At 41.7% G+C, this 24,462-nt stretch overlaps 1 protein-coding gene across 2 annotated transcripts; it reads left to right on the top strand.

The window, feature by feature from the left end:
* The first annotated feature begins 214 nt into the window (after window positions 1–214).
* CRABP1 (cellular retinoic acid binding protein 1) lies at window positions 215–20,977 on the top strand. 2 transcript variants are annotated; one of them, XM_087743090.1, is made up of 4 exons: window positions 215–817; window positions 7,764–7,942; window positions 10,677–10,790; window positions 20,721–20,977. In XM_087743090.1, exons 2-4 carry the CDS (start codon window positions 7,775–7,777, stop codon window positions 20,769–20,771), a joined length of 333 nt encoding a protein of 110 aa, XP_087599216.1. In that variant the 5' UTR covers window positions 215–817; window positions 7,764–7,774; the 3' UTR covers window positions 20,772–20,977. The 2 variants fall into 2 exon arrangements, with proteins under 2 accessions (XP_087599216.1, XP_087599218.1); XM_087743092.1 differs by lacking the exon at window positions 215–817 and adding an exon at window positions 7,097–7,241.
* The last annotated feature ends 3,485 nt before the right edge of the window (window positions 20,978–24,462 follow it).

The following is a 24,462-nucleotide window of genomic DNA, read 5'->3' as shown; positions in this document are numbered from 1 at the left end:
TATTCCTTTTCAGTCTGAAATCTGCAGATCTAGTACTAGGGAGGAAGCCTGGAAAACAATGACCTCCTTGTCAGAGACTCTGGTTTCAGTTGGGAATGGTCACTTGGCCTGTTTAGTTAATAAGCCCCAGAAACATTCTGAATTCGAAAGAGCAAAGGATGTTAGCTTAGAAGGTCAGAGGGTTAACAATGGAAGGAGCAGTTGTACTCAAGGTCATTTTCTGAGCAAAGTTTAGCAGGACAAAACAAAGATGGGAGAAGGATTGATAGGCGTTAGAACACCTACGGCTTACATATTTCTAGACCTCATCTTCTGATAGTATAAATTGTCATATCTTCACTGGAACTAGTAGAATTATAGTTGTTTATATTGGTAAGGACTAACTCCAAACCCTTAGACTTATTATTGCATTGAGATAGGCTGATGAAAAACCTTTCAAAAACATTTGGAATTTTAAATGGAATTAATGGATGTGATCCCTATTTCCTGGTTCTAATTTATGTGGAATGCTAAATACTCTGTTTTGTTAGGAAAGGGAAAATTAATTTTCTTCATCTTCTTTTTGTCTGCCAGATGTAGTGGAAAGCTTTTGAATTTAGCATGTACACAAAGGTCAGGGCACCAGAGTAAAACCTAGGATTGTGCAAATGGCGTGGCCTCTATAGCTTCAGGACATGGCCCTGTTGGGAGTTCAGTCAGACCTAAATGAGAATATACTCCTTTGAATTCACTCATTCTTCTTCTGGACATTTGGAAAAAATAACATGGCCCCCTATCCCTGGAGACGAAGATCCTTTAAGAGTCTCCAATATCTAAGGTAATCCATGCATCAGTTTGGTCCATCTGCCTGAGTAAGTAAACCTTAATAGACCTGTGTTGTCTTCAGAGGGGAGCTGACACAGTTTGATGACTTTTATATATTGACAGCTATGGCTTTATTAATGCCTTTTGTTCGAGCAAATGAGAATTGCAGAGTTCCTGAAAGCCTCTGTGAAAATCACTGATTTCTAATGTCATGATAACCCCTTCGTGAAAAAGAAGCAACTTTTCTGCATTAGTGATTATGGCGAGTGTTTCCAATTTAACAACAAAACTTCAGCAATGTCACAACCCGAAGTATCAAAGAAGGCTGTGTAACACGCAGAGCACCGCTCTCACTTTTCTAGCATTGTTCAGTTATTTGTTGTGACCACATAGGGAAACTACCAGACATAGCTCAAAGGAAAGGCTGGGTTTTAAGAGCTGTTTTATCAGCATCTCTACCCGTTGCCTGACTCAAGTGCACACTTGGAGACATCTATCAGATACATCATATGAGGTATTTATCTAAAAGCAGTAACTTCGTTTCTGACTGCTGGACATACCTATGTAAGCTTATTTGACTTGGAGATGGCTTGATTTTATTTCCTAGAGATTTATGCAAACCAGTGTGACCCAACCTCAGGAGCCCAGAAAGCTCCTACCTCAGATCCTCTGCCCTCCTAGCCTAGTCCTTGCCTTAGGTTTCCTGTGAACAAGTGCAAGTGACTTTACTGCTTAAAGAGCTGTTCATTATCTTGTCTGAAGCGAAGGTATTGGACTGAAGGGAAGCATCCCCAAAATTGGTTGAATCAGTCTGAATACACTATTTCATTTAACTTCCTTCAGTAATGGATAAACTGGGGAAAAAGAAAAGGAGGCTAGAATCTTATTTGCTAGTTCGCCAAAAATCTATTGGGATTCTCCAAGATCTTCTTCATTCAGAAAGCCATCCTTGATTCACAGGTCCACAAAAAATCCATTAAAACATGCGTAAGGAGAGGACGACAGAGGACAACTTTCACCCCCAAGCCATTCTCAACTGTCATGGATTCTGAAACTCAATAAATCCTTTTTTTTTTGCTTTTTCTTTCTGAAGTACATAATTTTACCCAATAAAACATAAAGCTCTGTTTAATCATGTGAATAGATTTTTTTTCCTGTTCATACAAGACTGTATTTTAAACTTGGCAGATTGTTAATGTTCCTTCAAAACTGTTACTTTCTGCCATGTTGCTTTATCTGAACCAAAGGAGCTTGGGGACTGATAACTCCCCTTCAGCTGCCAAGCCAACTTTTGGGAGACAAGAACTGTTCAGGGCAGCTGGTGATAGCTGGACAGTTTGGACAGCAGGTAATGTCACTTATGTTCCTAAGTCTCTCAGTCAGTGCTCAAATTGTGTGCATGTAGGTTAAAGGGATCAGCTACTAAAAATCTGTATTGGATGTTGGTTATTCAGTATGACCGTTCTGCACAACTATTTAGCAGTTTTTAAGTGGTTTTCCAAAGCAGTGATCTAAACTAATTTATATTACAGACAGAATATTAGTCTGAGACTGAGTGATCTTGGTTTTCCTCTCCACTGATATTTGTGGCTTTATTCTGCCACCGGCCCGGGAAAACACACACATGAGCACCTCTAAAACACAGTTCATAGTTATGCTACTAGCACTGCTACTATGCATTGCTGGGTAAGGATCAAATTGCTCAGCAGTCTGCAGAATTAATGCCCAAGTGAAAAGACAATCAAACTCCCTTTGTTTTCAGAGTAAGAGTAGCAAATTTTACTTTGGTTAAGAAAACAGTTCTCAATTTTATTGTATTCTTGTAGCAGTTCAGAAAAGAAGATAGAAAGAGCAGGTGGCCAGCTTAAAGCCTGACTGTGGAAGAGAACATGGATCAATTAGTTTCCTTTGAAAGGGAATATTACAGGGAAGGAATTAAGGTGATAATGTTTATTCTTCGTAATGAACATAAGACTGGCAAACACTTCACTGTCCACCTCTAACAATGCAAGAATTCATTTACTTTCCCATTAGATAGGTCTCAAAAACCAAAAGGATAACTTGGGACTGGAAATCCCTCTGGCATTTTAGCTTGGGAATAGTGGGTATTGTTTCAGCTTAATGAGAGTGCAGTAGAAGATACAAGACAACACTGCAGAAATGCTGTTTACTCTGCATACATTCGTATTACATTTCACCTATTGTCATGCTAGAGGCCCATTGTAAATTAATTTGGCAGATAAATTTACGACGGCAATTTGCCTTCCAGTTGTATAATTTATTCATGTCAGAAATAATTTATTATATTCTCCCTTAAACCAATCTTTTTTTCCTGGGGTACCACCTTAGTAAATAAAATTTATTGTTTACACGGAGCCTTGTGTGACTTCACAGTGGTCAGTCAATAATCTCAAGGGGATAGTTTTGGTCACATTACTGGTCACTTATTTGGATGGATGATGGAGTGCCCCGGTCCCATCTGTACATATATTACTTTCTTTTGTCTTAGGGGCACTGTTGGAAAGATTAATTAGGTCCATCTGCAGGGAAGAATCAGCCTTAGGGGATTCAGGTAAATAAAATAAATGCCAAGGGGAAAAAATGCTGAGGGGGATGTTTTGAAAACCAAACTGTTTTCCATAACATTAATGGGGAAATTACATACAGAAGGAGATTGAAAGAAAAATAAAACTGCTTTTTGGTCTGGGTTATTTCAGCATGACCTGATAAACATCTCCTATTGCTGCTGTGCTAGGATAAGGATCTATGAAGAGGGTTAAAGTCCATGGGCAATATTCTCAACTAATATAAATCAACATAGCTTTCCGATCTCAGTGGAGCAACCCTCACTTTATAACAGTAGAGATTTGAGTCATATCTGCCATAGTGATACTATTTCTGTCTTTCATTTGGGTGATCCAAGACATGCAGTAAACTGATCCTAATTCACATTCTGTCCCCTCTTAACTTTTTCATTATACCAGTGCTATCTTCTTTATGGCTCTTACATCCCACCTCTGTTTTGCCTTCCTTTAAGCTTCTTTCCATATTTGCTTCCTTATCTTTTTCTTCCCTTTCCACTGACAAGTTCAGCATGCAAATGAATCCAATAGCATTGAGAGAACTGATATGATCACGGCTTGTGAAACAGAAAATCAGCTCTTACTGACTTTTATATCCTTATTATTATATGCATAATTAATTGGTGTAACTAGTACATAAGCCATGTGAAATTTGTTGCTTTTAAGTTACATCTCACTCTGTTGCCTTATCAGTCTAAGTGGGGATTTGTATTCCACAATGCAATGGGATTACGATTGACAATATTTTTATAAAACACGACATGGAAAAACAAAAAGACCATTTTTCTCACTGAGCTTTAGCTGTCTTAAGGGACTGGAATATAAGAGTTGTTTTGCTTCTAAGCTTTACTTGGAGTGAAGTTAGGTTCCTTATGAGTTTGGAGTTCAACTCCTGCTGACTTTTAAATTAATTAGTAAAGCCAGAGAATCATGAGGGCACATTTTTGAGATAGAGAAGGAAACATAAATGATTTAAAAGGAAAGGGAAGGATACAAAGAAAAATGTAACCCAAAGGGCAAGGGGGGAATGGCAGTTGGTGAGCAATTCAACTACTGTGTATACATGAAGAACTACTGGTGAGAGGGAGGACATTGGCTCTGGAAATGCATGTGCCTGTCTCCAGCCTGTGCTAGCAGCAGTGGCCCCTCAGTCTCAGAGAGGGACAATTCCTTCCGTGGTTGAACTTCCAGGTCTAATTCTAAACAGTTGGTGAGTCTGCAGTATGCAGTGCTTGAAGGAAACGGCCTCTATGTATAAATAAGGTGTGAATAGGTACACATTGCCAGACAGAGCCAATTAGACACCCTAGAATTTACCTGAGTTTTTGTTTTAGAAACTGTACTGTATAGGTGGATCACAGCCTCGCAGCTCTATGTATTTAGGATGAACAGCTCAATGTACTGCCATTGCAGAATAGAGCCTTTATCGCCTGAAGGCACTTGTTCCTTCTAGCTTGCCGCACTTGGTAGATGAAGGGTTTCTGAAGGCTCTCTCCTGGTCTTCATGAAATAGGTCAATGGCCACAGTCCAACACCTAGAAAACAAGTCCTACATCTTAGAAACACTCTCACAGCTAACATCTACTGGAATAGTTCTTGTTCATATCAGCGGTGCAGCAAACAAAAGAGTAGTTGTGGAACTTACATGGTCCTTCAAAGAATAAACTATCCCCCCCTTAAAATCTTCCAGTTATTTTATTTTCTCAGGTAGAGATAGGTGGTTCCTTTCTGGTTTATGCTGCACATACTTACTATCATAGTTAGTTAAGGACTTTGTCCTGCAAAGAGTAAGCCATATCACTTCCACTGGGCTCCATGTATACATATTCTGCAGGATTCTGGAAGCAAGCCTGGATCATGGTAGTATGTTTTCAGTTGTGCAATTGGGAAGTTGAAACTGAGGGACTGAGCAGGGGTTTTATTCACTGTGTCATAGCAATACACAGTCTTGGTATGGGTTTGTTGGGCCTGCAGCCTTTTATTTGTAAGACTTGAACCTACCTGCAATAGGGAAATGATTTGTACGTCTGGTTTTTTTCCCCAAGTGGTTTGTTTGTTTGTTTGCTTTGGAGTTCTTTTTGCGATTGAAAATATTTAAACAAAGTATTTCAGATGGGGATTAATTCTTTTGTCATTTACTAAAAACTGCAAAATGCTTCGTGCTCTGTTTTGGGTTTGGTTTTTTTTTTTTAGAGAAAGCCTGTTATTGAAAACAGATATTCCTCACTGAAATTTTCATTTCCTGGAAAAAACCCCACATTTTCCATCGAAATATTTCAGTTAAGGAACTATGCCTCCAGGTCTCCAGGGCATCCTTCTGAAAAGACAGAAAAAAAATCAGTAGAAAAAGAGTGACTATCAACAGAAAAACATTTGGTTCTGCCCTATGGTTCTTACTCAGGTAAAACTCTTCCTGGGATAAGAAATGAGAGCAAATTTCAGCATATAGGAACTGGAGAATCCTGCCTAACATATGGATAAAGTAACTCCCAGATCTATACATTTTCCAGGAGTGAACACATTTTATACATACCTTAAGTAACCGACTTGTTCATTTTACAGAGTGAGTCTAACAAGTGAAGAATGGTTGTGAATGTACCATGAAGCTGGCTCAGCAAAGGCTTTCCTATAATTAAAATACATCTGGCTCTGTTCTGAGTGGGAAATCACAGACGTCTGAATGTTTTGACTATTTCCTTATGCACAACAGCAGTAGAAACACTCCATATGCCTTAACCCATCAAATTCTGTTCACCTTAATATGTGGATAAATCAGCTGCAATAAGGAACTTTAGTCTATCATCTTTGACCCGAAACTGAGGGATTCAAAGCAAAGACGATGGAAATGATCATGGAAAGTCTGAGAGGCACAGAGCGGCGCTCAAATCTTTAGCACACTGGTGTGAATTTAAATAAGTGTGAAATAGCTTGATGTGCTTCTCCACAGAAGCTTGTGACCGCCATGGGCACTGCTCTTTCTGGTGCAGTAGGAATACCTTCCAGTTCCACAGCTACATCCTCCAACGGCCAAAAGCGCCACAGAGCAACGAGGGAGTGCGTGGCTGTGACTGGGGAATAGACATTGCATGTGTCTTTGTCCTTCACCCTTCTCAAAGGGGCAGACTTGGGTCAGGGGGCAGCGACAGCTTCCTTACAGCAGCCTCCTGCCCTGGAAAGGGCTGTGCACCCTGGCACCTCTTTGGCACGGTGGTCGTCAAGATGAGCAGCGTTGGGGGCAGGTTCGGTGGTGTGCAGGCCCGCCGAGCTGGGAGGCCTGTGCCCGCAGGGAGCTCGGGGGCGAGGCTGTAACGTAGTGCTGTGCCTTGGCCTGCCGTGGAGGGGATCAATCCAGCGTGAGCCTGGAGAGGGTGCTCTTATTTGGATTGCCCTCTCCCTTCCTTGCCTGCCTTTGGGGCCTTTCATCAAGTCCTCAATGTCCACCCCAGCTGTGGGACAAGTGGGCTCTCCTTCCTGGGAAGCCCCAGGAGGCAGCTGGCGGGCTGCAAGGCAGGCGGGCAGGGAGTGATGGATGGAGGACTGGAAGGATGGATGGATGGATGGATGGATGGATGGACGGACGGATGGACGGATGGCGGGGCCGTGGCTGGGAGGGGGACGGCTGCCCGGCGGCGTGGTGCCGGCCCCGGGGGAAGGGGTGGGGGGCCGGGTGGGTGTGACCCGCTCTCCCAGCCGCCGCCGCGGCCCGCCCCGCTCACAAGGTGCCGGAGCCGGAGAGAGAGCAGCAGCGCCGCGTCCCCGCCGCCGTCCGCAGCGCCCGCCCCGCCATGCCCAACTTCGCCGGCACTTGGAAGATGAGGAGCAGCGAGAATTTCGACGAGCTCCTCAAGGCGCTGGGTGAGGCGCGGGGGAGCCCGGCGCCGGGCAGCGGGCAGCCCGGGGCTGTGTCCCGCGGGAGGGGGGCACGGCGGGGCTGCAGCTGGAGCCGCGCTCCGGTGCCCCGTGCCCGGTGCCTCCAGAGCCGGGCACCCGGGAGAGCTCCGCGCGGGGGGAAGCCGTGAGCCCTGCCCGGGCAGGGGCGCTCGCAGGCACGGCGCGGTCAGCGCCTCACCTGCGAACGGCGGTGGCCCCGCCACGGGGAGCCGGGCTGCCGCTGGCCCGGCGGCGCCTGCCACGCTCTGCCACGGGGATCGCGGCGAGACCCCGCGTTTGCCGTCTGCAGAGCCTGCCGGAGAGCCGCAGCTCCCCGCCGCGGCGGGCTGCGCGGAGCCCCGCCGTCGGGCTGCGCGCAGTGCCCCGGGGCCGCCCCGCCGCTGCGGGCGCCGCCGGCCTCTCGCCCCCCTCGGTCCCCGTGGTGCTGGGCGAGCTCCAGGGCACGGCCGGCGGCTTCAAGCTCTGCTTCCTCCCCGCTTCGCCCAGGTGTGAACGCCATGCTCAGGAAGGTGGCGGTGGCTGCCGCCTCCAAACCCCACGTGGAGATCCGCCAGGACGGGGACCAGTTCTACATCAAAACTTCCACCACTGTCCGCACCACTGAGATCAACTTCAAAATCGGGGAGAGCTTTGAGGAGGAGACGGTGGATGGACGAAAGTGCAGGGTAGGAGGAGAGCTGGGGTGCATGTCTGTGTGTCTCCGTCTGTGTGTTACCAAGTCCTTTTTAGATGGGACAAAGACATCTGCTGCCGGTGTCCCCAGACAGTGGCATTGCTGCCCTCCACCTTCTTTTTCCCAGGAACACTCTTTGGGGGTTCTTGGTGGTCACCGCTCCTCTTGTCCCTCGTCCAACATTCTCCCTCTTGCAGGGTAAAACTGAAATCTGAAGGCAACAGAGTATCCCAAAGGCAGAGTTCGACTACTTGCTTGACAGCTCCTTGGCTGGCAGCATTTTGTCCAGCTCTTTTTGCTTCCCTCTCCCTTGGAGACCTCAGCTGCAGTGAAAGCTCTCCCCAGCCCCTGTCCCTGACGGGAACATGGGGAACGGTGGAGCAAGAGAGACCTCAAGAGTCAGGATTTAGTGCATAAACCTGACATAACTTTTGTCCTAAACTGAATCAGCTGAGTTCACAAGCAGGACTGCAGACTGTTTGTAGTTTGGGGCTGAAATCCTCTTTCATTCCCTTGCAAGTACATGTCTCCGGTTTGCTGATCAGGTAAGTCTTTAACAGTGTAAGGCAGACTTTCAGCTAGTGTTTTACCAGCCATAATTACACTACCTCCTTGTGCGGAAGTGTATTAGAGGGAGTTCACTGGAGTGTTTTGGGCTTGATTCTGTGTGTGAACCCCTGCTCCTCTACCTTAGTAACCACTTCTATGGCCATGGAGGGGGCCTTAAGTCGGCAGCCTCTGACACCAGCTTCTCAGTGCTGTAGATACATGGGATCTGGGGTATGGGAGAACTGGGCTGTGATCATAGCTGTCTTTTGAAAAAAGTTATCAAAGGCACGGGTTAGTTATCCTTTCCTCAGGCACTTTACTCTCATGCTTATAAGAGAAATATATATAAAACACTTATAAAAGAAGTATGAATAAAGAGTATCAGAATGCAGTCCCAAATGAGAATGCAGTTTTAAAGGTATCCTATGATGGTGAAATAATCAACTTTCCAAAATATGATCTCTGCTAATTCTTGGGCTAGCTTCTGAGACCATTTGCGCCACAAAAAATTCAGAACTTACTATCTCCAGTGCAATTGCTGTGAATTTAAATTTATGAAAAAGGGAGGCAGATTCTGGGAGTCGGTGAACATTTAGAACATCCATTTGATCTCTAGGATGAGTTATTGTATATATAACAGTTTGTTCAGGAAATGTTGCTGGCTTTCTTAATTTATCTTGTTCGGCAAAAGTAGTGTTTTAGTGTCTTCATGCATAATGCATATACAATAAGTGTGACCCACTTTCTAGAGAAGGATTTATTGCTGCAGATGGAAAAACAATAATTACGGCTGTAAGCTATGAAAGTTGGAAAAATCTGAAAGAAATGTGTTCTGTGAAGTAGTAAATTTTTTCCATGTGTTGTGAAATTATTTATAGTCCACTCTCAGGAATGAGTTGTACTGCTGTGTGTATATAACCAAGATGTGGCCACAGAGCGGCAACTGACAGATAATAAAATAATACTTCAGAATGTAATTTGCAATATCTGGCAAAATAGCTGACTGGTGAGAGATTTTGCTACACTTTATGGGGTGGAGGGTTTTGTTCTGCCAACTAACTTGATCCATTGTTCATACAGACAAAGAGCGAGTCATATGTAGTTGTACTGCAAGGCATAGCTTCTATAACTGCCATGGCTTGTTGGCTTAAAAAACCTATTGTTTTGAGAAAATATTTATAAGGTAAACAGCTAGTTTTAAATCAAAGTAAAGTTGTTTTCCCTTGGAAAGTCTGGGAAGTGTTAACTTGAATTTATGCATACATATGCACACACACATGTACATGTATATAATCACAGACTAATGAATGTCTCCCATGTGCTAGTTATAAAGCGATTACTTGCACATTCATTACAGGGCATCCTTCTGCACAGCTGTTCCATTGCACTGTAGAATAATAGTTCAGTGCTAGAATGAAAAGCAACAGAGTCAGGGCTTGCCTGTTTGTGAAAGCTAAATAAAATCCTATATGTTTTTTTTTATTTTTCAGTGGTTTCATAGTCACTATTGAAATGCTTTGAAAAATGCCCAAGGGTATTTCAGTCTCCAGGCCCACAACCTTAAAAAAGTAATATTGCAAACACTAGAATACTAACAAAGTTTCTTTAATTTAGTTGTGATTTATTCTAGTTTGTTAGCACAGTAAGTGTTTAATATACAGTTAACTTGGCACAGTGCCATACAGCATGACGGTTGTAAGTGACAAATACTGCATTATTTATGACCACAACATGATACATACGATTCTTTATGCTTTTACACTAAGGGGACTCTGTAGTGATAAATAACATGTCAGATCAAACCACATGTGTACAAAGATGCTTGGGAATGTAGACGCTATATTATTACATGTTTCTAAATTATACTTTTCAACATCAAGCATTTTATGAAAAGTGGGTAGCTTTTTAATTTGGAAACAAGTGTAGATTTACACTGAAAAGACACATTTACAATTACTTTGTTATTAATATATACCTATTTCCAAAACGCCCCCTCACACCTTAATTTTGATTTTACCACTTTCCACTGAAGTCTTTTTCCCTTTGCCTTTATCTGTCTATGTGTCGTTGCTCCTTTACTGCAGCAATTACTCTCACTACTGCTCATTGTTGTCTCTCTGCCTCACACTGCCGGGGAATATAATTAATGTTATTCCTAATGGTTTTCTTGCCTGCAGAGTTTGGCCACTTGGGAGAATGAAAACAAGATCTATTGCAAACAAACTCTTATCGAGGGAGATGGCCCCAAAACATACTGGACTCGAGAATTAGCTAATGATGAGCTGATTTTGGTAAGAACCTTGAACCCACCCAATACATGCACCATATTAACAGTTTTTTGTTGCCATGTAGTATGACTTACTATTTTTCCTTACTTAAATCCACCTGGAAAACTACCATTTTCATAATCCTCTACAGTACAATTCATACATCACATTTTTTCCTTTCTTTTTAAATATATTTTTAAGAACAAATGAAGATGTGTGCAGGTTCTCATTTGCATTTTATTGCTATAATTTTTGCCATAGTTTCACTGGTAGAATAATCACAAATGGGCCACTTCTGCTCTGTAAATTCATGTCACCACCAAAGAATTTACTTGATTTATTGCAAATTTTCTCTGGTGAAAGTGAGATCAAGGCATTTAACCTCATTTCTGGAGAACCTTCTTTTTTAGGCACGTGCATAATATGTTGCTTCTTATCCACAATCACATGGTGTATAGCAGGAAAGATGTGGCATGTTAGCATGCTCTAATCTCATTCTGTTTATGAAGAACGTATAATTCCTCCCCCATCTCTGCCACCTTCCCCAATTCCTTGATCATCTCTGAATCCAGTTCAGAATTGCTGTCATGGGTTTCACGGAAATACACCGATTTGCACATTTGCTGTCAGCCAACATCCCCCCACTCCTGTGTGACTTTCCATATGGCAGCAGGGTTACTGTAGGCATTCTGAGCAGCACCTCTGCAACTGCTTCGCCATTTATGCCATGAATCATGTGCAGTTTATTTATTTATATTGTACTTATTTCTGTTAGAGTTGAGTTCTCTTCACGGAATCTTTCCTCAGTAGTCTCCCTACATTAATGAAACAATACCCAGAACTGGATAAAGACACGGTTTCTCTGAGTTACAAGTAGCACAGTTCAGCTTGAGTTCAGAATCATTTTATTGCACATGTTCTTACTAGTGAATTCCGGACAAATAGTTGATTAGACTGTTACGCCTCATCAGTTTGGGCATGGAAGACAGGCTGCTGGAGTGACGGGTAAGAACACATCAAAGCAGGGAGGTTTTATTTCCAACTATCACACTAACTAAACCTCTGCACTTTAAAAAACAAACAGTCTCCCCAATGTTTCTCTAAAGCAGTTGGAGGTCTGTTTTTAAGATTGCATCTGAAACAAAAACAGCACCCAAACCTAACCAAGTATAAACAAAAAGCTTTTAAGGTGTTAATATTATTCCAGACATCTTGGAACCGTTCATCCACCCCTTATGAGGAGGTGTATGCTGTTAGTGAAATCACACTGGTTTCTATTGAATGAATACTCCAGTTATGGATAACTTCTTTTGACTCAACCACTGGAATTCTTTATATTATCAAAAAACTTTAGGAGGCAAAGTACTTTGATCTGTGCTTCACATCTTCATATATGATGCAGTTGACAAAATATATTCTCAACTATAATTTTTCCAGCTTTCTAACAATATATTTCTGTAGTTCATTATTTAAGCAACAAACCAGTGAGGCAGCTGTTAAAGAAAGTGAACTGCTCCAAGCAAAGCAAGAAAGCCAGTCATAATACAATTGCCTCCTGCAATCAGCAATGTGAACTTACCCTGCTGGGGAAGAAGAATGAGGTTGGTTAAGAAACCAGAGCGATTCAAAGATTATAAAGCCATCTAACCTTTTTTCTTGTATAATACCATCTGTTGAGCTTTTCTGAATTAATTATTTTTCAAATTAGGATATAAATTAGAAAAACGTCCTTCTTATTAAGATATTTCCATTCATAGCAATGCAGTTGCAACTTTTGATAAGTGTTTTACTGGTTAATTTCCTTGCCATTAAAATATACACATTATTTCTAATGTATCTAGATTCAACTTCCAGTCATTACATAATTGTGTATAAAAGAACCTAAATTGTGTGCCTAAAGTTTGCTATTGCAAATACTTCTCTTAACAACACTGATCAAGCCACCTCTTGGAAGAACCTTCTTGTTGTTAAGCTAAACCATTGGAAGACCTTGAGCCCTTCAATATAAAGCAAGCTTTCCTTGAATCATTCTTTCAGTGCTTCTATAAACCCCTTCAACTTATCAATTTCCTTTCTAAACTATGAACACCAGAACTGCACATGCTGTTTTGCTAGCAATCACACTAGCACCTGATGTAGTGACTTCACCTCCCTACTCTTATCTGAAATTATTCTGATTTATATGCAAAGACTTTGTTAACTCTTCTTTGGGAAGTCATGCTCAGCTGATCATGATACCAAGTAATTTTCCTGGTTTCTGGTTCCCCAGACTGATCTCCTTTCCCTCGCCTGCAAGTTGGGACTATGTTCTTTGGTTGCAATGTATGATTTTACCATGGCCATTATGAAAACATAGTGTTTGCTTCCAAGTGATCCAGATCATTCTCTCTGTCTTTTACTATTTAATGATATGCAGTTCCATTCTTCTGCCTCTTTTCTGGAGCATAATGGCCTCTTTTGCTTTATTAAATATTAGGACATTACTTCGTCCTCAGGACAAAGATTTTCAAGCCCCTCATGACATTTGATGGGACTGAATGTACAAATCTTTTAAATACATGATCAACATGTTCAAAATCTTCTGACACCCTAAAGCTCAGCAATGAGGTGTTTCTAAGAGTAATGGTGGTGAGTGTGAGGTCTGTGGTTCTTTGGAGAAGTTAGGATGGCCAAAATTAACCCTTCTGGGAGGCAGCAAAGGGATCTAATGTTTGGAGGAAGACAGAAGAGGGTAAGGGAAACTAGATTTCTTGTCCATGGCCCCTAATTTTAGAACCCGAGAATATTCCCTCCAGACCATTATTTGGGCTTTAAAAGTTAAACTACCTGAAGGGATTGGCTGAGGTGTGTTCCTCAACTATTAACAGGGAACAAAGTAGGAATAGGAGCTCTTAGCGAGAAGACCTTGTGATCCCTTTTGATCTCTTTCCTCTCAGTTATGTTTGGGTTTTTCATCACTGCAGTGAAGACAGATTCAACTTAGATTATTTTATCTCATGCTTGGAAATTTTCCTTGGATCTGAGTCTGCAAACCCCCACTTACATCTTAGTTCTTCAAAACTAAGATCACAGTGAGAAGAAGAGATCTTTCTTTGTCTTCTCCTTTCTTTCTTTCTTCTTGCATCCTCCCAGCTTTGTTAGGGTTCTTTAGGACCTGAAATTCATTCTCATTCAGTTTTGCTGCCCATGTCACCTCAAACATTTAACAATTTCCATCTTCACGCTTCTCAAACGTCCCTACTTACCTAAGAAATATTTTCTGTTCTTTTGCTCTTTCTCATGTGCTTTGGTAAGCTTTCCCTATTTCCATTCTGGCAGAGTGCCTTAAATAAGCAGAAGGAAACCACATTCTTGTGAACTTCTAGATGTTTGCAGCTGGGAAGCTGTCTTTTATGGGGCATGTAGCAGTTTAGGAACTCTGTAAGGCTGATACTCATTCTCACAGTCTCTGCTCCTGTTTCTCTGTCCAAAGAAATCTTTCAAGAAGTCTCGAGTCTCCTTCTTAGCTATTACATGCCTTTGCAGAAGAAATCAAGAAAACTCATACCCAATTTGGAAAAAGTTGCAAGAAGGAATCTAAACTGTTAGACTGAGGCATGAATGGAAAAAAGGCTTGGGGCAACAGGCAGGGGGTAAGGAATGAGTTTTACTCTGCTAATATTGGCTGCATAAATGTTGGAGCTTTGCCACATAATTTTGATCTAATATGCTGCATTGCTTAGGGGGTCCATTAGATTACGACATTTTCCTAGTGGAAGGATATATTTTTCTCCCCAACACAGCATGTTAAATAAAATGCATTTATTATCACATATAATAAAAAAAAAAAATCAGTGTTGAATTGTCATGACTACCACAGAGCTAAAATAGAAACCATATTACTGTATAATTATCAATCTTTCTTGCATCCTGGCAGAAGAATTCCTTATGTGCTTCAAAGATACTCCCTTGGAACAATATGATGGTCTTCCATGTCACATCATGTCCTCTGCTACACAGATGCTGGGAACACGCTATTTAGTTAGCAAAGGTTTTCTTTACCTTCAGGTACCAGTTAAGTTTGCCTTTAGTTCTCCTTAGCTCCTTGCAGCATGGAGAATGAGATTACTCTTACTAGTAGCATAAATAATATTTGACTCGTACAATGGCAGATGTAGATCTAAAGTCCTGTTAGAAAAAGAGTCCTTTCAGCTGAGTAAGGGAAGAAGGATCAAGCTCTGCTTTATAAAAAAGGTGCTGTGAATGTGTTAGAACATTGCAACTGCTTTCATCAATGCTGTTTATTCTAATCTCATCTGATGCACTTGCTGGGATTACAGTGCTGCATTTTTAGAAGCACTGAACAATGTAGATAAAAAAATTACATGGAATATGCAAGCAAGGGAGGGTGAAAAGGACAGATCCCTATCAAAGTCCACATTTGTTTGTCTTGACTGTGTCTTTAGATTCCATTGTATTGTACTTTAAAACTAATGTATACAGAGAGTCAGAATATCTGTATTTACAACTCCACATTCATAAAGTATACTTGGATTAGCACTTGAGCAATCAAGATCAGAATATAACACAAAAGATATATTTCCTTAACTTGTCTGAAAAGTAAGATCTGGGATTAAGTCTATTCTAATATGCTTTTTCTTCCCTTTTCTTTTATGCTCTATAATGTTTTTGCTGTTGCTGTGTGTTTTTGTCAGGGACATTAATGAGCCATCAATCACTTTTGTAAGTCAGAAGAACAAAAGGTCTGCTCTTACAAAGTTGAAGGATGCTGCTTCCAAATGTTAGCTATTCAAACGAGAAACATTTATATTCAAACTTTATCTGCATTGCTGCTTTCATAGCTGCTCATGCCTGTATAGATTTTAGTTTAATCTGTAACACCCAAACATTTTAAAGTGGATGATTACTGAAGGCTTTAAAAACAGCCTCAGACCACATTTTACACAGTTCACGTATCACACAGGGCTTCTCAGAATCAATTATAGCAAGGGTCAAAGATCAGAACATTAGGGGGGTTTCAAGCATGGTTTCCATTCTACATTCCCTCCCCAGAAAAATCATGCCATAGTTGATTAAAACTGGTGAACTGTGGAGCCCAGATGAGTGAGTGAACATTTTTTAAATTATATTGCTGGCTCCTGAAATTAAACATAGTAGGCGAGAAGGGTCAATGCAGATTTGGAAAGGTACTTTGCAGCTGAATGCGGAGATTTGTGATGTGCCTAAGCCTTGTATCGAACAATGTTAAACTAACTAAGTGTTTAACTTTTCTATAGTTTTTGGAGAGTGATCTTAAATAAAATCAGTTATCAAAAGGAGGGCCTACTCATACTGAGGTCAGTGGGGGGTTTTGCTGCAGACCCCATTAAAGCAGCCTTGATAAAAGTTCAGAAGCCTGTAATAATGCTTACGTATGTGTTGCATGGACCTAATTGCTTTAATTTACTATTTGCCACGAGCAGATTTACAAGGGGGCTTAGGGATCTGCAGCCCTTCTCACTAGTGTAGCCTGGTCTGGGTCACATCCCAAACATATAAGCATTTGCATCTTGGATGCATCTGATCCTGTATGTAGCCTCTTCTAATATCACTCGTAGCTTAGATGTTTGCTGTGTACTGGCTTTCAGGACTACTACTGGGAGATACCATTGTCTCATGTTCTTACCTCTGTCATTCATTTGCTGCATGACTCTGAGGAAACTGTATAATATAGTTCTCAAACACAAATATCAACAATTAGGTACCTCGATAAATGACCTGATTTTGCATGGTCCTCTCAATTGATATCCTGCAGAAAGCGAGGTTGTATGTTGGGTGATTTGCTATTAATATCCAAGTATGAAAGTGGGGGCTGCACCTTCCATGACCATGGCCCCATAATGATCAGCCTCTTTCATAAAACATTATGGGATTCAAGAGGAGAAAGGTTATGTATGTATGCAATATGCCTTTATTGTGGATAACATGAAAGTTTGCACATGAACAAAGCCTTTTCTGAGGATTCATTTAAGTAATATCTTCTCCATTTGTTTGCTGATGCTTTCTGTCTTCCTTTTGCAAGTTGCCTCTGCAGGTTGGTCAGCCATGAGCAGATAACAGGGGATTTCTGCGCATACACTGGCAGAAGTGATCTTTCCCGGTTGATTGTTTCAATGACAGTCTTCCTAATTATACTGTGTGCTTCACTTATCACAAAGGCTTTTCAGCAAATGTTTGTAAAGAAGGCCTTCAAAAAGCAGATTTACTCATACAGTAATATATTACTGCCCTGTAATTCTCTTTTAATCTGTAATGATGTCGGCGGTCATCAGATTTTGAGTGAACTGAGAGAGGTCAATTTATTGGTTTATCCCCCTGTGCAGGGCTTTGTTTGCAGTGTGCTTTTGGACTCTTAGCTACAGATTATGACAAGCTAAGTGAAGAAAACAATCCTGTAATTTTCAGTCATTGCACATTTAAAATCCTGTTTTAGATTTAGATAGAAGCCTTGCCTTGTAGCATTTTGTAAGATAAGTGGGACCTTTGCAAGCTGATGAGAAGGTGGTATTTGAAAATCCTGCATCTTCTCCTTAAATTTGAATCGCAGTTTGGTAGTGTTGGACTTTTTCTTTGTTGCTCTGGTGAAACTTCACCGCCAAATAGCCAGCATTGCTTGCTCTCTTTCTTTTTATTAGGACGTTCTACTCCTTTGGGTCATGGAAATCTTTAAAGTCTGCTGGTTCTGACAGGAACCATCACTTCTTTCCAGTCTAGAATTAGAACTATAGACACTAAACTGCTTCATCCTACCCCTGAATTAAGTGTGAAGAATAACAGAGTGACAGCCTTTTGATTTAGACCTTCCCTTGATCTTGGGTCCAGCTGTACCTTAGACATTTCTGTGAGTAACCACAAGAAAAGCAATGCAGCAAGTTTGAACACCTTCCTGTTTGCTTTGTTTAGCAACATTTAGTGGAGTTTTATCAACAATGCTAGTAAGCTACAATAAGATAGGGAAACACCTTTTACGTAAGTCCACATTTAAACCATGGCCATAAGCATGACAATCAAAGCCATTTATTTATGTGCTTCAGTTTGGAATTAGGTCACTAATCATCTGAATGGGTATAAAGTATGAAATCTAAGTGCTAAAAAATGCAGCTTATTCCTGAAGCAGGTCAGAGGCCACATAACCTAGCTGGGTCTTCAGGGAAAGGATGCCTGGCTGTTTAAGAAGTGCTCAGTGGCTACATGGTACTCCAGAGTAATCGTAATTGGGCTTTGCATGCATTTTATCTCTTTACAATCTAGATTTAAAGATATGATTGTGTTAAATTATAGTGGTTTTCCGGACTGTGAGACTGGTGTGTTGCAGAGAATGGCATTCCTTATGTATAGCAACTGACTAAGACTACTATGTGTTTGGGTTCCCCTGGTACGTCCATGTTTTCTGCACTTAATTTTTATCCTGACAGAGCAATTTGAATGCAGTCCTTCGCCTGAGATTTTCTAGAGTCCAGAAGCCCAGCTGGAGCTGGATGTTGGAAGTACAAAACGAACAGCCATTGCGCTTTGTCAGAAGCGTGTCAAGTTGTGACTCTGTGAGTGCACAACAGTCAATCTGTGTGTACATACAGTGGACTTGCTGCCTCTGCAATGCATTCTGGATACACCCATACTGCTGAGCTTTCCCAGAAAGTTACTATTTCTTTTTTCTTCCTCCACAAATTTTTATCTTTATTTTCACACTCACTGCTGTGGGTCTTGCAAGGAAGCTGCCAGTCGGACTGCACTGATGTCTTAGGAGCAAGCTCTGCCCAGGAGCGCAGTCTCAGAACTGGACACTAGAATTTCACCTACAGTGGCACCCTAGGATAGACTTGCAGCATGGATCGCACCTATTTCAATGTACTCTTCCCTGCAGTGTTCCCTCTCAATACAACTGCTGACCTGTTGTGAAAATAACTGCTGTTGCACAGGCTTAGGGGAAGGAGTTTGTCTCTTAATTTCCCTGAAATGATAGACATAAATTTACTAGGGAGGTTACAAGAGTTTTGGCAAACTGCTGCTGCAGCCTTTCTCATTAGAACTGGCTGATGTGGCACCCACTCACATCACAAGATGTGGCTGCATAGCTGTGCAGCTCCAACTGTCAGACTGGGGCCGTGCCAGGTCTTGAAGAACACTACACAAAGGCTGTTTTACTATTATTTATGATTTGTGTTGAAATAGCAGCGGGGGACTCAAACTTCACTGTGCTTAGCAGTGCCTGAATGTACCACAGAAAGACAATCACTGTCACAGTGACCTTCCAGGCTCCACAGACAGCCTCAGGCCCTGGATGGTCTTGACTCTGACTTGCTTTCTCTGGCAAAGCTCCTGCCGAAATAATTTCACCTTTGTGTATAATTTTGGAAACGTTGAAGGAAGCCATAGTAAGGGTATTTGCAGGTGATGCTGTGGGCGACAGAGAACTACTTGCATCCTTTAACGTTCATTTTCAGACACTTTAATGTATAAGCTAAAAATGTGTATAAAGATTGATATAAGCTCTTTATATGCATAAAAACAAAGCCTATATCTCCAAAATACTAACAGACTTTTCTCTTCAGTAAAGTGAACAAAACATAAGCCAGAGTCCGTTTTAAAGCCAAGTCCTTTCAAAGACGTGTTGGCCAAAACAGGCGTAGAAAGCATTAAAACAAATAAAGTCCAGCTGAATTTTCATAACATACTGGGGTAGGTCTTAATTATGTTTCTCAGTGAGACCTTGGCAGTTATTACAGCCAAACATCCCACCTCACAACTTGTTAGTGGCGAGCTCGAAACTGTCTGTCAGTGTAGCTGAACATGAATGTTTTTGCAGTCAGTATTTCCTCACTCTTGAACCCATTATTTGCTTCATTTTTAATTGCTTTCTTAGATTTCACCCTGCTAGACCTGAAATCACATACAAACTACTCTGGGGTTTAGGTGGCTTTCTCAGGCAGCTGCCACAATCGCTGTCCTGCCTACATGTCCTGATCATCTGTACTGCAATATTGCTGTGGTAGAATTGCCTTTGAAGTGCAGAACTACACAGCAATTTAAAAAACGCAGGCTTTCAGGTGCATATCTGAAACTCTGTTTCAGTCAATGGTATAACATCACATAACACCAGCTCTAAGTATCTGGAAAATCAAGGTACTCTGAGGTACTGAATCTGGTATAAGAAATGGGATGATAATGGGATGTAGTCTGTAGTAAGTCAGTGACTTTCAGATGTGTAGTGATCAAATATCTGTGAGATCCCACAGGTGTTTAGTCACGTGAAATGAGTTTTATCTCCACTACATTTTTCTCCATTATGTGCCCTCATTTCAGACCCTTATCATGGTTAACAAATTCACTGGTTAAGGTCACAGTATCCTAAAAGAAGGTTGTGATTGATGCTGCCCACATTCCAGCTTGGGAGAGAGGGTTTTGGTAACCTAGCATGGTGTGTCAACATCTTGCAGCAGCATTGTGTTTACAGGTTATAGGTATACATTCTCCTGGTCTTCAGCATTGCTCCACTGACTACTCTGATTTATACCTGCAAATATCAAAGAATACCTTTTGAACACGCTATCTGAATTCCACCCTCAGCATTTGCAGTTCAAAGTGCTGCAACTGTTTCTAAATACAACAACAGTACATTCCAATTTCTCTTTCTTTTCTCATGTTTATTTATAAATGCATGCCAAGAAACTATAGAAAAAGGGAATTTCTGTGTCATTTATCATTCTGACAAAATTCATCGTGCCTTGGAAAAAAGGTCACTTACATTGCATTTCTCATCCAAAATTACTCCTTTCTTTACTCTCATCTGTCAAAAGACATAAGAAAAGGTATTTTTGCTGTAGAACTAGCTACTATAGTAAAAATAACATTAAAAAATGGTGTTAAATGTTTGCTGGTTCCATCTCTTCTGATTGATTTCTATTTCTTTTCCAGACCTTTGGTGCTGATGATGTTGTGTGCACAAGAATTTATGTAAGAGAGTAAAAACATCAATTTACTTGTCATCTGGGATGAAGTGGAGAACTGTGAAAATCCCCAGTATACTAAGTATCTGTGTGTGCTGTTACTAATGCGGTGTTGTATGTGACCGTGTGTGTTCTATCTGAACCCATATCCTCTGTTAAGTGTATTTTGCTTTCATTTTTCATTGCAGACACTATTCCTTCCCACTTTTATGCCATCATTTTTTGTGTCTGCTTTGTATTTTGTAGTTGTCGCTTGCTATGGTTTCATCAATTATTAAACTTATTGGGCATAACTCACAGCCGTTTTGGGGTGTTTTTAATAGAAAACGCAGCAGTGCTTTGGTTCGGACTGAAACGCTTTTTACCCTCTTTTGAAGTCAATGTGGAGTTTCGCTGCTGTTGGCTAGCACTATGCTGTCAGGGAACACCTCCTAGGGCAACACAAAGCGCAGGAGGGCAAGTGAATTGCAAGGCCTTTCACAGAACTGCAGGCTGCTCTCTCAAACCCAGAGCTCTGCTTCTTTCCCTCTTTCTGTCCCATCTCCTTGGGAGAGACGTTGAACAATTCCTGTATCCTGGGATTGCTGGGACTGTGATTCAGCAGAACCAGGCAAGACAAGGAGAGATCTTTACCCTCTTTCCTGCTGCATCTCTGCAGAATGCCCAAACTTTCCCTGTTGAGATGCTCATTATCCAAGTACAAAACCCAGCTGTATCTTCAGGACAAATAACATTGTGATCATGACTAATACTTACTGTCATCACACCCAAGCACCTCAGGCCTGATCAGTGAGCAAGGAGAATCTGACAGACTTTACTTGTTTGGGCCGTAAAAAGATAAAGGTGAGGAAAGCTGCTTTTCTCCTACCTTCTCACCTGCGACAGAGAGAACTGATGGCTTCACTCCCCCTTGCTGTTACAGCTCTCACTTTTGGTGACTCAATGTTTCATTCTTTGAACAACCAAGTATTTCACAAACCAGGGCCGTAGTTCAAGAATGAAAGAAACACCAAATTTAATGTATTTATTCTGGCTCAGAGTTCTGGCCACAGCACTGTCAAGTATTAGATTCAAGCTGAATAGACATTGCTCTAGTGAACCAGAAACTCTTCTGTTCTTTAGCCTTGGAAATATCTGGAGATTGAGACTAGGAGCACTACTTATTTCAGTGCAATATCCAAGCTTATCTGACCAACTTTCAGCTTTGCAGGAATAATTTATCTGCTTCATGTCACCCAATCATAGAAGATTTTTAAGAGGATCAGTGTTAGCAGAGTAAATGCCCTGTTCACCGGACTGTGCTCAATATTCAGAATGGGAAAGTAGGTCCAAATCTTGATTGTCTTGGGACATTCATGGGAAACAAATCACTTTGTTTCTTCATCACTCGCATAGGTATGCAGAGGAGTCCCCTTTGGTAGGGTTGTCAAACTGCTATGCAGAAATCAGCCCCCTGTTCTATACACTACAGTGTGAGCTACAGCAGCACAACAGGAGAGAAACATACAATGTTTTCTGTCTCCTCTGCTCTGACAGGTCACACTTTCTTTCTCTGCCATGAGGACTCAAGATACAATATTGCAGTTGAAAAGTGGGACCTTCTCCTTCTACACTCTAACCTTAAGCCAAACCCTGTTTCCAAGACCTTGGTTCAGTTGGTACCAATTAAATACACTGCATGTTATCTCACATTGGAGCATAAGCTGAAGTTAGTTTATTGTGGTTTGGACGCAGCTGAAGCTACCCCCTGGTAAGAATGAAACCACGTGGGGGAATGACAGTGATCTATCTTTATTTTCTATCTTCTTTTAAGATTCAAATTTAAATAGTTGGGTGGTTTTTTTCCAAACAAATTCCATTTCAGGAGGATCTGGACCTGCTTGTGCAATCAGCCGTGCCAAAGGGACTCCATAAAAAGTGCCAGGCTGAGCTAGCTCAAAGCATCTCAGTGATGCAGACAAAACTGTGTCTTGCCACATCAAGGCTGAGAAGTAAATAGCACTGTGTTGCCGGACATGCTGGCACATGCCATAGCCGTACAGCAACAGGAGCCCGCCAACACTGTAGAGTGCTTTGCCTCCACCTCCCAGAAGGTTGGTGGTGGATGTGGGGGCTGGTACAAGCTGATGAGGCAAGTAGTAGAGCCAAAGCTGGTAGGTAGCAGGGCTGTTTTGCCATTCCAGAAAAATGTTACTCTTAGCAATTACCTTTTCTGCCTGTGTCTAAAGCAGCCCTGATGCACGGTTTGCAAAGGTTCAGCAAGGTATTGATATGAACCTCACATTGTCTAGAGCAAGTGAATGCATTTAATGGAAGCAGTGATTTCTATGTTTCATTTCTAGGAAGGTTCATGCTAAGCTGTTATGCTGCTCAAGCACATATCCTTCAGAAAGCTTTCCCGTCAACTGGAAAATACCAAGTCAGGTTTCCATCCAGTTGGCAACTACTATCCAAGTAGTAAAGCATGAGCTGTGTAACTGGGTTGTAGAGGTTATGATTAAAAACAGGCTTCTGAGATATAAGCTACCCTGCATAACTGAGAAGTTTCTTCTTCCAGGATTGAAACTGTTCCCCTAAGCTTCATTTGCAGTCTGGCATGACAGAAGTTCCTTTCTTTAGTAATTTCAGTGTGGAAGCTTCACCACTTGATTGCCTTTCATGGAGCTACGTTAGTTACTGGTGCATGAGTAAATTCATATGAACAGAGACTACAATTGGTCCAAGGTGTTAGTTTTACGGCTCGTTGTTGAAACACTGCAAAGGCCAAATTGCATTTTGTGAGTCCTCCTGGATTTAAAAGCTCTTCAAATCTAGGCACACAAGGATTTGGAATGATTTTACTGGCCAAAAGCCTTGCAGTTGTCTCCTGCCTTTCTTTTCTTTGCTGAGATTAAGGTCCTTTGGGAACACGGAAGTTGGAACAATGCCAGGATGGCCAACAGAGACAGTTTTATCCACTTTTTGTGTAAAAAATCATGAATTCACCCCTCCCTGGATGAGGTGATGGAAGCAGAGTAGAGTTACTGTAGCTGGCATCCACAAAAACTTAGTCTCACAATGTCTGAGTCTTAAAGAGTTGCTTAGCAGAACAGGATCCTGAAAGCGTCAGGCGGCCGCTCTCTGCACATAGGAGGGAGGGACTTCTTTTATAGGCAAAGGTGCCAGGTCAATGGAGTACCTAAGGGTTACATAAATGGTTTGTTGATTACTTGATAGCATGTGGATATCTGAAAAGGGCCCCAGGGATTTTATGGATATTGCCTTCCAGATTCAAATCAAAGAGACACTCTCTGCCTCATGAGGGCTTTTAATCAAGCCTGTGATGGCACAAGCAGTGGAGCCAGGGACAGAGCCTGGCTCACGGTTATGTGTATCAGTGAGCAAGCAGGAACTTCCTTCCCCTCATGCTGCTGTGTTCTAATTAGCACTTTGTCACTTGACCTGGAAGCACTCGGTGGTTACAAGCATGGAATGGTGACAAACATAGCTCACATCTGTCTGGATGGCAGCTGATTGATGCATCATCATATGGTATGCATAACCACCCACTGCATGTCTGCTGTCTTGCAAGTCTCTGTGCCCAAGAAGCTAGACTTCTGAGGTCTGCCAGTGCTCAATGGTGATGGCCAAATGACTTTCAGGCTTTGTTGCTAAGAACTTTCTGACCATATAAGTGAATGCATTAGGGAACTCTTCCCTGTGAGTTTATT

Source organism: Nipponia nippon, unplaced genomic scaffold, assembly GCF_047370975.1.
Source record: "Nipponia nippon isolate SJK-2023a ecotype South Korea unplaced genomic scaffold, ASM4737097v1 scaffold_9, whole genome shotgun sequence".
In the NCBI taxonomy this organism is placed as follows: domain Eukaryota; kingdom Metazoa; phylum Chordata; class Aves; order Pelecaniformes; family Threskiornithidae; genus Nipponia; species Nipponia nippon.
The sequence above is the reverse complement of the archived record's forward strand: the minus strand, read 5'-3'. Positions and strand labels throughout refer to the sequence as shown.